The 17123-nt window shown below is 41.1% G+C and overlaps 1 protein-coding gene across 8 annotated transcripts in view; it reads left to right on the forward strand.

Moving 5' to 3' along the window:
- The first annotated feature begins 4009 nt into the window (after positions 1-4009).
- GOLIM4 (golgi integral membrane protein 4) overlaps positions 4010-17123 on the forward strand; it is an 80316-nt gene continuing 67202 nt past the window's right edge. For 2 of the 8 annotated variants that reach the window (XM_027112324.1, XM_027112341.1), the window contains exons 1-2: positions 4011-4522; positions 16868-17107. In XM_027112324.1, the coding sequence (XP_026968125.1) occupies positions 4336-4522; positions 16868-17107 (427 nt within the window). In that variant the 5' untranslated portion in view covers positions 4011-4335. Of the gene's footprint in view, positions 4523-16867; positions 17108-17123 lie in introns of all 8 variants that reach the window. The other 6 variants (XM_027112349.1, XM_027112367.1, XM_027112332.1 and 3 more) reach the window with 5 other exon arrangements.

A 17123-nucleotide genomic window follows, 5' to 3' on the forward strand; every position in this document is an offset into this window, starting at 1 on the left:
CCTGCTTTAGAAGGTTAAAGAAGTTTGCAGTGATAATTTCTGTTTCTTTAGCTACACATTGGTGGCAAGTAGAACCTTCTAAATCATTTTCCTCCATTATCAGAGTGTGTTCACAAAGTATTTACCAGTGGTGCTGATGGTGTGGTTTCTGTTATTGAAAAGCATTTTACTTTTCATCTAATCATCTACTTTCCCCTTTACTCTCCTCTAACTCCTTAAATAGTTCAAAGTTACCCACGTGGCAGCTTAGAGACAGACCAAAGCAAGGCACTGAGACACATTGAGTGGGGTTTCAATTGCTTTGTTAAGCGTTTAGCCACAGGCTTACCTTGTTAATCTGCTAACAATTGCCACCAGGTCATTAGCAAAATCTTGTAAAAAGGAGTTATAAAAACATCTCTCACAGAATCCTCAAAAAGACAGAATACCTTGAATGTAGCTTCCTTTACCCCTTGAAACAGGCAGGTATAGGTGGCATGCAGGAAGCCTGTGTGCTAATTAGGTGATAGCCAAAAGGCAGAGATAAAGAGTGAAGTTTCCTATAGAGAAAAAAAGATAGTTGATTTCAGCAATTTTCACATGAAAAGGTTAAAACTCATTTATTAATACCGAAACACCATTTAAAATTTTATTTACTTATTTTTAATTGAGTATAATTGACATACAGCATCATATTAGTTTCAGAGGTACAATATAATGATTTTATATATGCATTTATTTGAAATGAGCACTACAATGTCTAGTTAACATCCATCACCACACCTAGTTATATATTTTTAAAATATTATTTAAAATTCATCATCTTAAGTGTTGATTTCTCTTGCAAATTAAAAAATATTGAATTCAATTTGTAAAGAGATTTAAATGAAACATTTGCTCTAGGATCCTGAACATTATTAATTTAAAGTCATCTATTTTTATAAATTATCTGTATCTCTTGACTATAATTTTCTTGCCTTCCCCTATTTGGAAAATGAACAAATTTTGTTAGAATGACAAATTTACTAAAACTGGAGAGAATACTAAGGTTCCCAAATGTTGCCTTAGCCCTTCTCAAATGTAAGATCTTGAATCTGTTTAATTTCTTCCTGTCTTAGGAATAAAACATTGAACTGGTGAAATTCCTCAAGATTTACAATTTTTAAATTTTACATACTATATTGTTAAATATATGGCATATAGAAATATAATTATATAATACTATTTTTTAAATGCTAGAAACAAAAATAAGATAGAACTTACAACAGAGCTAGCAAGACCAGAATGAATAGTTCATGTATTACAAGCTCTGCCCAAAGGCAATGTCATGTAAATTCAATTTATAGACGTTGAATAACTTCCCCAATGTTGGCCTTTGAAAAGCATTACACTGATATTTTCAAGAAACTAGTAGCACACTCCAACCTGAAAAAGTAATACTATGAAGACGCTGCCATTAGTGATTTTATGTACTTCTACATACCCTTCTTGAATTTGAAATAATGGATAAGTTCAGGTAATAATTTTTGTTCTCTCTCAAATTTTATGACTTCAATATTGAGTTGTGTTTTATGACCTACACTTATTATATTCTGTAGAGTCAGCCAGCAGCTTTAGGCAAAGAATACCTTCGGAGTCTGAAATCAGACTTTGGGAAGAAATCAGAGGTTTAAAATGAGTAATCATGTATTTTGGAAGCATAGGAATTTTCCAAAGATTTTGAAAAACAACCAAATACTGCATACTGTGTAATATATGAGCAATAATTTCCCAATCCAATCTTTCCCAAAAAGACAGCTTCTTTTTCTTTTGTGGCTAGGATAATTATCTATTCATGTACGGGCAAGGATTGTTGCTATAAAACTTAATTTCTTCCAGAGCAGTTTTGGTTGTTTTTTTTTGGAGGAAGAGTTTGTTTAGCAAATTGTACACTGACAACGGTGAGGAATTTTTAGTTACGAGGAATTCTGACAAGGTCACAGGAATTATCCAGTCTCAGTTTCCAGTCTTGAGTCACATTGAAAGAGTGAAATTTAAACAGTGGTAAATTCAATAACAAGTAACGTTTCATAATACTTACATGACAGGACAAAAACTAAAACTTCAGACCTTTTTCTCCTTAAATTAGGTTCTCACGCTAATGGACCAGATATAATTTGTTTATATAACTTGCTTAAAAAGAATGAGAACCTGGCTTCTATAGGAGAAAGAGATCAAAAGAGGAAGATTCTGACCTGGGTTATAATCCTGTTGCGCTCCTAGCTTTCTAGAAGGTCTTAGAGCTATCACAGTACTTTGATAAGCTTTGCTTTCTTTATTTACCAATATGTGAGCCAAATATTTAACCTGGCTGTGATGAGATAGTAAATGAAAGCATTTAAAAAATATAATGTAAGTTATTTATTAGGGAAAAGCACATGCCAGGCACACTTAGTTTTCATGGTAATATAAACGTCACAGCCTGGCTAGGTTGTAAATTTGGTTACTTTTATGGCTTTTAACACTAAAAAATTTCTGCACCAGGGGCTGTCTTTAAGTTGTATTTGTGGCTAAACAGATCTACCCTCATTTTGAGTACTCACTGGCCATTATTAATAGTGATAACTAAAATCTGGTTGAAGTATCTTAAAAAGTATGCAGTGTGTGATAAATTCCATGACATGACTGAGGCATTTGAGAAATATTTGCTTTTTTAGAATTTAGGTCAAGAGCAGAAACAAAATTATAATTTATGCATAACCTCAATTTTTTTCCCTCAAGTACATAGAAAGAACAAATGTACTACGGATTTTCTTTGAAGAGGTTTGTAGTTATTATGGTTTTTTTACTTGTTTTTACATAGGGAAACTTTGTTGGCCTTTAAAATGTAACTTAGCAGTGTAACTGATGTATTTTTGCCAACAATAAAACAAATACATATGACAAAATAAATGCATACTCATTTCAGCCCGTAAGATTTGTTTTAAAATTATTTTATTTGCAGACAGGGGAAACATGAGATCATTTCTTTCCCCTCTGCCAAAGACAAGCTGATTTCCCCAACCCACGTGTACAGTTGAGCAGTAAGTCTAGCATGCTAGCGCGCTCGAGTCTCCGGACTTGTGTCTTGCCATCTATGGGGACACACGCATCCGTGATAGTGCACTGGATGGGGCAAGACTCAGTAGGCAAGGCATCTCCGGTTCACAAGAAAATTGTGCTGACCGTGTAGCTATCCCGTGTGCCTGCCGCATCTGCCCACTGGACAGGGAAAGAAAGGGTGCTTGGTGTAGTGTACACAGCTGTTCCTATCCACTCTCTCCCACTTTATACACTGTACTCCTCTCCCCACGTGCGTTCCAAGGGCAGGATCACAAACACACACACACACACACACACACCCGTATCTCTCACGGGACGCGTCACCCAGGACGCGTCTCCCGCGCACTCCGATCTCCCCGCCGCTGGCTCCGCGGCCTCTCCCAGCCACCAGCACTCCACATGGGCGTAACCCCGCGCCAGGCGGCCGCGCGGCCCACGGAGGCCCTAGCCGGCCCCCGCGTTCGAAGGAAGGCGCGGCTCCGGGGTCGGACGGACAAAGCGGGCGTCCAATCGAGCCCGGCACTGCCTCCCCGAAGGGAGGGAGGGGCGGCTCTGACGGGCCCAATGAGCGGGGAGCCCGAGTGGGACTTCCTCCCGGAATCCCGTTGGCCAGAATAGCTGGGCCGTGGGTGACACGTAAGTTAAGTGGGAGGCGGCGGCGGCGGCGGCGGCCGAGACTCCGCAGCCCCGTCAGTGACACCGGCCCGCCGTCCCCCCAAACCCGGCCGGGGCAGCCGGCCCCCACCCAACTACTCACCCCCGCGGGCCGCGCGCTGAGGCGCCGCCTGGAGCCCGGCTCCCTTTGTTGGGCGCGCACCCCCTCCTTTTGGTGGCAACAAAGTCGCGCAGTGGGAGCTGCCGCGAGGGGGCGGGGAGCGGCAGGGGCGGGACTCCGAGCGCCGCCGGGGGCAGCCGGGCCAAAAAGTGGGGAGGAGGGAACAAGGCAGGCGGCATCTGCGGACCGGCGCGAGGACAGCCCGCTCAGAAGTATGCGGAGGGCCCCCTCCCGGGCCCAGGCACTCAAGGAGAGTCAGCCTCGCCAAAGTTTGGCGGCGGTGGCTGCCCCGGCGGCGTCGATGGCTGCACGCCCCGCGGCGCGCGGAGGCTGAGCGGGCGCCACTTACCCTTCGGCCCAGCTTTTGTGTCTCGCGTCTCCTCCTCATGCTGCGTCCGGCCACCTCCTGCCGCGGCCGCTGCTGAGGCGCCCGCTCGGGCCGAGGGGAGGAAGGGACGGCGGCGGCGAGGACGGCCGCGGCGCGGGGTCCCGACGGGACTATGGGAAACGGGATGTGCTCCCGAAAGCAGAAGCGGATCTTCCAGACGCTGCTACTGCTGACCGTGGTGTTCGGCTTTCTCTATGGCGCGATGCTCTACTACGAGCTGCAGACACAGCTGCGGAAAGCCGAAGCGGTGGCACTCAAGTACCAGCAGCACCAGGAGTCCCTTTCCGCCCAGTTACAAGGTACGGTTAACGGGACGCGCGCGGCCGGTGGCCAACTTTGCCCCTCGCCTCCCGCCCTGACTGGAAAAGTGGTTTTGATGAGCTGTTGGCACCGCGGGCACCACCTCTGACCTTCAGGGACATCAGAGGCAAGCCCCGCCGGACCCCGGAGTGTCAGAGATGACACATCCGCATCCTCCCGCTTCCTCCGGTGGTTACATTTGAAATTGGCAGCGCCAGCCCAGGTTCCACTGGGCGATGGATGGGCGGGTACACACTGAGTCTTTTACCCCAGCCCTTGTCAAAGGCCCGGCTGCAACCCGGGCAGACAAACCAGGATCCCTGCCTCCGCTCCTGCCAGCCCATCCGGAGGGGCATGGTTTCCTGGTTTCTAGGCATTTGCTTTCCACTTGACGTTGTCAGTAGCCTAAGAAATGGGGAGTTTGGCCGAGATTTCTCAAACTGCTGTTTCTTCAAGGGAAATTAAGCCATGACCTGGTGGTCCAAACTAATGGCCCAGTCGAATGGAGCCTAGACCTGCTAGTTGCTTATCTCTGTTAACTCAGTAGTGTGACTTTAGAGATGTTGGATGTGTTGGAAAAGTCCACGCTACTGTTCACCATACTGCAGGTATGTTTTTGGAAAAAGAAAAAAAAAAAAACTTTATTAAACTGAGTAACTTTCAGTTTGTCCCGGAGAGGTGCAAGAGGAGAAACCTGGTTTTTCACTTTGCCAGACACACAGCAAACACAACGTGAGCAATACCTGCAGAAAGACGGAAAGCTCCTATCCTTCTATTTTAGAATCCCATTTAACGTAAATTTCAGGAACATAAATGATGCATGACTGCAAAGTAAGCACCATGTGGCCTTGTTAAGAGCAGAGTCATCCTTTACATATTTTTTGAAAACTTTTTCTTATACTTGTGGTTAGTTTTCAACACTTATGCAGTCCTCTCCCCACCAAAAAAAGTAATAATAGTAAAGGGCTCTGAGTAGTGAAATGTTGACAGTCCTTGCTGATCATGCAAATATAGCTTATTTCATATTTCTAGGAAGATACAAGCTGCATGGATAGTTTCTGTCATTGTATATTTATACAAATATAAAACAGATACCTTTTCGTTGCTTTAGCTATTTTGAATGTTTTCTGATTCTTGGTCTTATTTGCTTTTCCCAACTTAGAAACAAAGGAAGTATTTTTAGCTTACTGAAGCTGTATAGCCACAGGCAATGAAAATACATGAGCTGGGCTTTGTTCAAAAGGAAAATCTGTTTTGATTCAGTCTTACTTTAAAAATGTTTTTCTTTAAAACTTGTTGAAATTTACCCATGAGTTATTGTTGGTATGCAAAATATGGATATTTATTTATTTACTTGTTTACTTAGAAGACACCAGCGGCAGTTAGACCAAGGGAAAAACTTGCCATCCAGTAGTACAATGGCAGGACTGGATTTTCACACACGTGACTGGAAGGGTGTATATGGTGGATTATGCAAGGTTGGTGCCTTGTTCTCTTAGTTCAGGAGACTCATGAGAGCAGGTGCTGTCACATTCACCAATACATCCTCAGCACTGCACAGTGCCTGACACTCAGGAGGGGGTCAATGTATATATTTATTCAGTCAACAAAGTTTAACTGTGATGAGAAAACTAGTTCCAATCACTTTTGTCTGCTTTCTCAGACTTCACTTCCTTGTCTGCTTTTTGAAAAAAACCAAGTAACAACAATGAAATATTTTGCCCAAGTAGCACATTTGCTTAAACTCCCAGTGCTGGAACTCATTGACTGAGGAGGCCCTGATTTCTGAGTCATGGCCTTTATTTGCAGTATTCCATTTAGAAAATCCATCTCAGTTTTTTTTTCCCCTTTTATTTGCCTTCTTTTGGTGGTGGTAGTGGGGGAGAGGGGTGGTAAGTGGTAATACAAGACCATTAAAATACACAACATTTGCTTTGCTGCAGGAGATGAAAAAAAACGTTGTAGCTAGTTTGAACAAGTGGCCTTACAGTCCATTTTTTAAGTTAGTGTTTTGCCATTTCCTCTTGAATTGTGGTGCTGCACAGTTGCAACATGATTATGTGTGAAGAATGATTTCCCAAGCAGGCTACAGTTTCTTCTTCTTCTTCTTTTTTTTTTTTTTTTTTTTTTTACAATTCTTATTTTTTCACAATTCTGTTCTGTAGCATTTATTTTGGATTTCACATCTGCAGGCCATTTAATGAAGATTTTCTGATGGTACGCAGCTTTTGCTTCCCTTTTCCAATGACAAATGACATTTTACTCAGCGGTGCTATGTACACATATAGATTTGTTTTTAGGACATTAAACTCTCCATTCTTAAGACTTGTTTCGTTATGTGAGGTCTCTTGACCTGGCTTGGATTAAAATCAGAGTTAATTATGAGTGTCCTTTTTTTTAAAAAATGCCTCTTGAAAAATGTTAAGTAATTTGGCCATGTAATCTGAAGGTATACATTTGTTAAATGAACATATTTAGGTCATCTTCAGTTTAATAATGGATTGTCACCAGATATTATTCTGAAAGTAGGTTATGTCTAACTCCAAGTGTATTTTGGAGTAGAACAGTTCCATAAATAGGAAATGGCAGGGGTTACATGGGGAAAGTTCCAGACTTTGGCAATGCTCCGTCCACTAAAAACAAATGTCTGTGTCTGCCAGCCTCTCTATCTTCCATCCATAGTGTTTCTTAATTATATTGAGGAGTGGGGCAGAGGTTACCTCTGGTGGCAGAGGCAGTAGTAACAACCTTTGACCAGCGCAGTGTTTAGTTAACTTAAAATTTTTTTAAAAAAACTGCTTTTGGGACTTCCCTGGCAATCCAGTGGTTAAGTCTTGGAGCTTCCACTGCAGGGGGCGCGGGTTAGATCCCTGGTCAGGAAACTAAGATCCCAGGTTCCTCGCCAAGCAGCCAAAAACAAAACAAAACAAAACAAAAAAAGCAAAAAAGCTTTTGGGGCCATGCTCCATTTTCTGTGTCTATAAACAGTGGTTCTCAGCTTTGACTGCCCATTAGAATTACCTGGGGGCAACTCCCAGTTCAATTAAGTCGCAATCTATGGGGTGGAACCCACCTGGCAATCTCCCCAGGTGAATGCAATGTGCAGCTGAGGTCGAGAACCACAGCTCTGTAATCTTAAGACTCAGCTGATTGGCACATTTACTTCGCTGGCTTGGCTGCAAAGACATTTGAGGCTTTTTTCTTTTACCCCAAGCATGTGATTCAAATTCTAGCCCTGCAACTTTTTGCGTGATCTTGGGCCTCATTTTTCTTATTTATGTAATGGAGATTAGAGTGACCTATTTTATAAAATATTGTGAGGATAAAATAATTAATACCTGTGAAGCTCCTAGCACATACCTAGCACATAGTAGGTACCGCTCATTCAACATTAGCTGTTATCATAGCAGTCCCTGTTTGAGATATTTGATCATTTTCTCTTCCCAGGGTTGCCATGGGTAAAATTTTGAAATTGGCAGAATTTGTTTTTATAATTAGCTCCTTTTTTGTTGTACCTAAATGAACATCAAAGAAAATAGGCAGACTGGAATAAATCCAAGTACTTTACTCTGGATAAGGGACCCTCCCTGACAATTTAAATTTAGAATTCAAGTCTGGTTACTAATTAACTCTCTTTTTATATCATGTCAGATTAGGAGAGGGTGTGATTGCCAGAGGTAGGCAGTAACCTTGTGCAATAAGATCTGGGAGAGGGATGTAACTATTTAAATTTTGGGGGGGGGTAAACAGTCCCTCATTCTTTTTTTTTAACATCTTTATTGGGGTATAATTGCTTTACAATGGTGTGTTAGTTTCTACTTTATAATAAAGTGAATCAGTTATACATATACATATGTTCCCATATCTCTTCCCTCTTGCGTCTCCCTCCCTCCGACAGTCCCTCATTCTTAAAACATTGTATTATATTATTGCAGTGCTCTTGGTCTTCCCAGTGATGAGCAGAAACCATCAAGAAAAGGTTCATAGGGCTTCCCTGGTGGTACAGTGGTTGAGAGTCCGCCTGCCGATGCAGGGGACACGGGTTCGTGCCCCGGTCCGGGAAGATCCCACGTGCCACGGAGCGGCTGGGCCCGTGAGCCATGGCCGCAGAGCTTGCGCGTCCGGAGCCTGTGCTCTGCAATGGGAGAGGCCACAACAGTGAGAGGCCCGCGTACTGCAAAAAAAAAAAAAAAAAGAAAAAAGAAAAGGTTCATATGATGTCTTCTATGCTCCTATTTCAGATAAGTGTATTACAGTTATTTAAAACAAACACGTTTGGTGCTTCTAAGGGTGACATGGTTATTCAAGTTAGTTGTCCTTTGCATTATGTTCCCTTGAGACATAGAATGGCCCATTTGCCTGAGCATGAAAACATATTGTATCTGGTTTCTTCTTTGTTTTCAACCTACCCTGAATTTGCTTTTTAAAAAAAAAAAAAATGTTCTCCTTCAGCTCAGGACCAGGCTTTTAAAAAATTCTCTCATCTCCAGTGCTAAGTGCTTGGCATATAGTGTAGTAGGTGATCAATAAATATATAGGTCTATACCTATATATTCATTGGCTCTCTGCCAATGAATGTGCTTCTATATGGTGAGCAGTGAAATGTAGTAGATGTGGGCTGAGGAGTCAGAGCTCTTGGATTTGATGTCTTGCTATATATATATATGTATATTTTTTTTACCAGCTGGGTGATCTTGGGTTACTTAACATCTCTGTGATTTGCTTTCATCATATGTAATAATCAGGATAATGGTGTTTATAATAGTTTGTCATAGGATCAGTAGTGTTAGCGGGTGTACAGTGCTTAGAAGGGTGATACTTGCATTTTGGAATACTGGGGAACTTCATGTACAACAGAGTGGTTCACAGACCTCAGTAATTTAGCCCCACGGGTATAGGCAATGCGTAGTAGGGATACTCGTTTTCAAGTGCAAAGTTAGGACACACAAACATCAATTAGATGTTGTCTATTAAATGGACATTTTCACTGAAGTACATACATCGTGCAGTTAAAAGGTGAAATTTATCAAGCTGTTTTGTTTAATTCTGTTCTATTTTAAAAATGGAACAGACATAAAAACTCTTTATGTAAAACCCTGCCTTAAGATTTATTTCCTGAATAAAAGAAAAAAGCTTCTAGATAACTTTTGAAAATATGACTCAGTTAAACATTCTGTTAAATATATGTGACATGCACGAATATGTGTGACTCCACACACTGTACCTGCCTTAGTCGTCCCTGTAAATTGGAACTCGCCAATATTGGTTCACCAGGGAGGAGAATTGCTCAGTATCTGTGAGCCTTTTGGTTAAGTCTGAGGTAGAAGACCCAGGCATGTTATACAGTTCACTACATCCAAGTAGATTGGAAAACTTACCTTGACCTTTTAAAATTCCCTCCTGCCTTACCAAGAGCTGGGACAGGAGACCAGGTTTTAGAGACTTAAGGAATGAGTGAATTGGAGTTTGAGAATGACGACTGAAGCCGGGAGGACCAAAATGCAAATGACTTGAGAGAAACTAGAAGACGTGAGAGAGAGAGAAGGGGACTAACATCAGTTTATGACATTTCAAAGCATTGGGGATGATTCTTGCCCACATCTGCATGTCCTAAAAAGAAAGAAACAGGGACTAGCGAAGGGGGAGTGGGTTTGGCATCAGATACTGTTAGAATGCAACTCTGGTGTTTACCAATGGAGTGACCTTGAGCAGGCAGGTAACCCCTCTGAACTTCGCTTTCTTCCTAGTTCGCTGGGGATATTTTGCACACTTGCATGCACTAGAAATAATACATCTAATGTGACTTGCACAAATCCCAGAGCGCATCACTATGACATTTACTAGGTAACCAGGACTGCTGTTGCAAGATTAATATTGGGCTACTTTTTATTTTGCCCACCGTGTATTACATCTAGTAGGTAATAGAGTCATTATCTGTGGTCTAATTGTGGCTCTTTTCAGAGCCATATGCCCACCTTGGCTGAAACTTTTACTTGATTAAAGACACTCTCACTCTGTCTTTTCTACTATATTGACCCTCTTTTGGTAAGAAAGGACTTGAGAACGCTTTGCATGGTAGCAGCTAAGAGTTCCTGTTTTTCATTTTGACAAATAAGTGTTCTTATTTTATCACTGAGGGCAAAATGTTTTTGCTACTTTTGCCAGTCAGTGGTTTATGGGTTTTGTAGCTTTGTTTGGAAGTGAAATATGTATAACTTTACTGTAAAATAAAAATGGCCAACTGTATTTTTTCTTTCGAGCCACTCTTATTTGAAACAAATTTATTTTGATAGAAATTTGAAAATTTCCTTGAAAGAATTAAATTATGTTAAATACATACCATTTATTGAGTGTCTGCCACATTCAGGTGCTGGGCTTAAGCACTTACATGCATTTTCTCACTTAACCCTGACTGAGCACTTTGGTGTGAAGGAGTAGTCTGCGGCTCAGAGGGGTAAATTAAGTTGCCAGTGTCAAGGTCGAATCTAATGAATCTGCACTTGGAACCCCAATGTGATTTCCTAGCCTGTGTTCTTTCCACAGTACTCCATTGCCCTCAAAATTATTTTAGTGTCTCTGTGACAGTATTAAAGGTTTTGAGAAAGTGGGTTAGGTGGGTCATGTGAGGATTCAAGATAAAATTTAGAATCAGAAGTAACAGGTGTGATTATTTGATGCAGCATTTCCAGAGTGTAGGACATTTGGTGCTGTTGAAAAAGGTGATTTTAGTTGATACTGGAGTTGATTTTAGGTGATCTGCAGATGCTGCATAAAATAACATCAAATCACATGAGAAACTTCTGCCCTTTTGAATTCCCTTTCAGTGTTTTCTTGACAGTCAAGGAGAAACTCTCAGTTTGATACTAGAGCCTCTCTCCTAGATATAGTTGCTCATTTGTTTTCAGAGAGCCGACTTCAGGCAGCCAACAGCCTGACAGCTAGACTTTAATAATTGTTTTGTTGTTTTATTGTATTTAAATTTTACGGTTACTACCCATTAATGGCACGTTAAGTCAGATTTTTCATTTACAAAGTAGTAGTGTAAAGTTTCCTTTTTAGAAGTTTATGTTAGGGTAAAAAGTGAACATCTGGCCACCCATTGTACCTATGCAGGTTTTGCATGTATAAAATAAGAACTCATGTTATGAGTACCTGCATGTCTGACGTTCAAGAACGCATCACTTGGTGATACAGACACTGAATTTTACAGTTAAGAAAACAATCCTGAAGAGGATGAATCACTTAGCATATGTCTCAAGCTAAGCCCAGAGCCTACATACGCTGATTTCCAGAACAGCGGAGCACTCCTCACTGCGCTCAGCTGCGTCTGCAGACTGGCAGCACCCTCCTCTTGGTCTGAGCAGCATGGGTGTTGCTATTTTTAAACAATGCTATGTATTTCTGAATGGCACACTTGTGTTCTTTGTTTTTATTGGCCTGTGGGTGCTTTTCCAGAGGACATGCCAGACATTGCCCCACGCTAATAAGGCTCACTAAATAGGCTCATAGCCTGGAGGGACATGGGCATGAAATAAATTGCTCGTTATAATAGTATGACATTTAAAAAATATTGCTTTAGCTATTTTTCACATATAAAATGTCACAATATGATACGTAGTGAATAGAAAAGTGAAAGATGTGCTGTCATTCTGAAGGATGAGGCATTTTAGAACATTTGAATGACACCATGTCCTTTCCTTTGAGAGTAAGTGAACTTAAGAAAAATATATAATCATTTTAGGAGAGTCAAACATTCTATTTCCCATTTCACCTCTCATTTAAAGCCCTTCTTTAAGTGGAATTTTTGTAAAAAAAAAAAAAAATTCTACAAATCAAGGTATGTAAGAGAACTTTGACGTTGTTTGTATGCTCTAGACAATAGCTATGATACTATAAAATAAGTATTCTAAATGTAGATTAATATTGGACAGCTGATAAATTGCTTGATTAGTTTGGTTAGTGTAGAACAGTTTATCAAGTTTTACATTAGTGGGATTTAATATTGTAACTCTATGCTTCCTACTGCAATAATCTCTCAACCTATTAACAAACATTTAGAAGTAATTTTTAAAAGGACTTTATATCCTTTTTAAAGGTTTGATTCTGTAAAACACATTAAATAGTACTGATGTCAAACATCACTTTTATTAGAAGATGAAAACTATATCCTCTTTACTAGATAGGTGAGTATCAGCTCAAAATCCAGAAGTCATCTAAGTTTTATCCGGGTGTGGGTATGGCTCCTTGGATATGGTTCCTCAGGTACAACTTCCCAAGTATAGTTCCTCTTCATTGGTAGATCTGTGAAACTAAACCTCAACATATAAGCAACATACAACAGTGGGGCAGGCATACGATACCTACATATTCTTATTCAAAATAGCGGAAAGTGCAAGGTGTGTAGGAGTTGCTGGTCCATGAAAATTCTGAAATCCCGTTACGCAAATGTTCCTCAACTAGGTCCAGGCCTGGGAATAATTCTCCATGGTTCTTGATTCTACCCTATGGACTACTGAGTCATCCTTCCTTTTTTCACGAAAGGTACCATGTGTTGGCAGCTGAGTTTTCTGTCTGCTTCCTGCCTGTAGAATTTGGGGGATCTATGGCCTTTCTTCATTTAGGACCATCTCCATTCCTTCCAGTCCAAACTGGCAGTGTATCTGCTGGTAAAATCCTCTCAAAATTTTTGTGGGTCTCCTGTGAAACTTGTTGAGGTTTACTCTGTTAGACAAAAATCCACACCCATCTTGGAGATGATTCCTTCTCTACCTTGAGTTTCTGCAGAGGCAAGGGAGAGACAATGCCCTTTAACTTACCAAAGGCCTGTTGAGAGTATCTGTGAGTCACACCCTTAAAGTTGTAGGAGATCCTGTGGTCTGATTGAATAGTACTCTGAGATGCCACGTTTCCCAGGGCTTACCAAAAGGATTTCAGAAGCTGCACCGTTGATCTCATTTTAGACCATGTTTTCTCAGACAGTTCCCTAGAAATGATCTTTGCTTGGAAACTGTTTCTTAACTTTAGCATTGTTTGCTGTCTAGAGAGACTGAGGATTTTCAAAACCTTCAGGTCCTGCCTCCTTTTTTGTTTGGTAGTCCCTCCCCCGATTTATATTCTCATAGTTTGCTATAAACAGCAAGAAGGAACCAGGTAGCATCTTCAGTACTTTGATGGGAAAGCTCCTTAACTAAATCACCCAGTTCATTTGGCACTTTGTAAACGTCTCATATAAATGCAAGGGTCTGCAGGTCACGTAACTACACATAAGTGTCATATTGTTAAACCTTTTGCCACTGTGCAATTTCTAGTTTCCAATAAGATTTTCCTCACCTTCATTCATGCCCTTAATAGAAATCTCTTCAAAGTCCAAAATTCTGTGAACAATGTGTCCAAGGCACTTTACACTGTCACTGGTACTCTTCTTAGGCCCACTACATGGTTCCAAAGCCTCTACTACCTTTTAGGTTTTTGTCATGGCAGCACCCCACTTCTAAAATCTGGATTAGTTATCCTGTTGCATAGCAAATTACCCCCAAACTGAATTGGCTTAGAATGACAAATATTATCTCACAGTGTTTGCTGGAAAGGAATCGACTTAGCTGGGTGATGCTTTGAAGATCTCTGTCTCACGATGTTGCAGTCAAACTGCTGATCAGGGTTGTAGTCATCTCAAAATTTGACCGGAACTGAAGGATCTGCTTCAGAATTCACTGATGTGGTTGTTGGCAGGCCTCAGAAGATCCACTTCCAATCTCACTCATCCAGGCCTTTCTGAAGGCCCATGATTCCAACCTGGAACTTAAAACATAATAGCTGGCTTCCCTCGGGGCAAGAGATCCAAGAGAAAGCTAGAGAGTGTGTATGAACCCAAGATGAAAGTGAAAGTATTTTAATAACCTAATCTTGAAGGTGATAACTCATCACTTTCTGCCATATTCTGTTCATTAGAATCTAATCACCAAGTCCAGCCTGTGCTCAAGGGCAAGAATAACAGAAAGTAAGGATCACCTGGGGCCATCTTAGTAGCTGCCTCCCACAAGGTGAGAACGACATTGTCATTGTTGGCATTCTTCGAGCACTTGCTATGTGCCAGGCACTGTTCTAAATTATATTCTTGGAATATCCAACATAATACTTTGGTAAAAATGTTCTACTATATATTAAAATGTGATTTACCATTTAATTTGACATATATTAGTGAGAAGTGGCATTTGAAGTCATGGAACTACAGAGGGAAATTATCTGCTGTTTAAACCATCTGACCTGGAAGAATTGAAATTAAAAGAGATTTCCAGGTATCTCTCTGAAGTATAAACCTAACTAGGAGGCTGTTAGGGGAAATCCCAAAGTGGAAGCCATCCTGTCCTTGGGAAGTTTCAAAATCCATTGACAATTTGTGAAAATTTCCTACTCCTACAAGTGACTGTATTTCTTTGGCAAGTAGATGGGAATGCAGTGCAGTGTGTTTGTTCAAACAGTATTTTCACTTGCTTCTGAACGTTCCTGCTGGTTTCAGATAGCCTGCAGTCCTTGGTGAAGACCTCATTATTTGATGATCAGAAGATATATTTTTTAATGGAGTTCAACTGGTCTTAGAAAGATAAATATCATTGATTTAAAGAAAGAGCATTCATTGCATGACTAGTAATTTCAACTTGTTCATTCATCCCTATTTTGAAAGTCAGGTTTTAAATATTGCAATACATGAGGTATTCTTTTGTGATGTCGATAAAATAAAAAATAGAGCATATGAGCATATTATGAAAAAGTCATTAAATGTTTTATGAACAATTGTAATTTCAAATTTACAGTATGGCCTCACTCTTCCAAACATACTTTAATAATTAGAGATACATGAGATGAATATTTCTGTTTTCCATTTGGCTTCCATTGTACTTTCCTAAACATATTTCTGTAAGAAATTAGATCGGGAAGTGGGTAGAGAATATTTTGTCAAAATGTTTGAGGCCATACTTGATTCACAAATCAGGGAGAGTTCTGTTCTTGTCAGTGAGAAGTTGCTGTTGAATTTCTAGGAAATCAGTGATTCTCTTCCTGCTCTCCTGCTATCTATGTGGGTGCCAGATTGCTGCCATCATCCTCTCTGTTAGGCTAGGTTGCTGGGGACTTCTCTTGGTGATACTCTCAGTGATTGTAAGTCCCTTGGGACATGTGGTCTCTGTTATCTGTCCTAAAAACCAAAATGGGAAAATTCCCTACGTGTTCTACAGTATAGTTCTAACATGTGCAGTGTGGTTCTTAGGGACACTTAACAGGCTGCATATTGTCTTTGTCTCGTTTACCTTTTGCTCCCTGGGTTGGTCAGGGTCCATATGGATTAAGCTAGCAGATGCTCTTTTCTGTTGAAACTGCCCAAGGAAGCAGTAGCTTCTAACCCAGTTAGCTAGAATGATGGTATTTGTGAACACATGTGAGACCCCTTTTTTAGCCCCCGAGAAGTGTTCATCTGAGGGTCCCACGGTAGCAATACTTTGAGCAGAGACCGAGCCTTTAAAGAAAGACTGCTTTGTTTTTATTTCAGGCCTCCAGCTGTTCTCAAAACTGCCTCCTACCTGGCAACAGCTCAGTCTAAGACCACGTCGTGTGTCTTGTTTGTGACCCTCTCTTCCCTGAGGGTGGCATTTTCAATTTGGGATCTGTGGGGTCTATGAATTTTCTGAAAATTTATGTCAATTTTGTATAAGTGCCTTTTTCCAAGACAGACGCTATAGCTTTTATCAGATCCTCAAAGCATCAGTGACCTGAAAAAGGTTAAGAACCCCTGCTTTCGGGCAAATTCCCCTTTCTGGGATTTTTTTAAGTCCATCTTGGAATTTGACCTCCCCTGGTTCCATGCCATGAACCCTCTAGAAAGTGGCCAGGTTTGTAATGGAGTCATCAGTGCTGACTGCTATTCCTCTAAAGCCCAAACCCACTCCACCTCCCTCAAATGTAAGAATCCTGATTAGAGATTTAAATGACATCTAATAAATTGCATTCCTAGAATCCACTAGTAATTGCTTAGTAAATAATAAATAAAAATGCCTTGCTATCACATGAGACATTTATGCTTTTCAAATTGCTTTGTATTCATGATATCATTTGGTCCTGAAAACCTGTGATGTTGAGTAAAGCAATATGCAATATTATTACCATTTTGAATCTGGGGAAACAGAAGTCACACAGCAAGACAGTGACACACTTGGGATTGATGCTCAAATTGCTTGAATCCTAACTCAGGACTCTTACTAATTCTCAGTTTCCAAGGCTCCCTCACCCTGGAACTAAAAGGAGGTTTTGACAGCACCTATTCCAAAACAGAGTTTTTTACTTTGCCTCCTCAGAGTTAAGAGTATTCCCAGATGGTGACGCAGCTGGACTTGAGAACTGGCCTCCTTGGGGTCCACTGCCATCCCCCACCACTTCCCATCTCCGTGTCCTCGGAAGGTGCTGCTGGCTGCTCACGCTACCACTTGCTGCTTCACCTCTGCAGCTTTCTACTGTCACCAGCATGTTCACCGTGTCCCTCTCTGCGTCTCATGCCCTGAAGGATGGAGGCAGGCTCCACAGGATTGGATCCCAGGGTAATAAGAGTGATAG

The sequence above is a fragment of the Aethalodelphis obliquidens genome, unplaced genomic scaffold (assembly GCF_003676395.1).
Source record: "Aethalodelphis obliquidens isolate GAN/ISIS:26980383/991018 unplaced genomic scaffold, ASM367639v1 scaffold1, whole genome shotgun sequence".
Classification (NCBI taxonomy): Eukaryota; Metazoa; Chordata; class Mammalia; order Artiodactyla; family Delphinidae; genus Aethalodelphis; species Aethalodelphis obliquidens.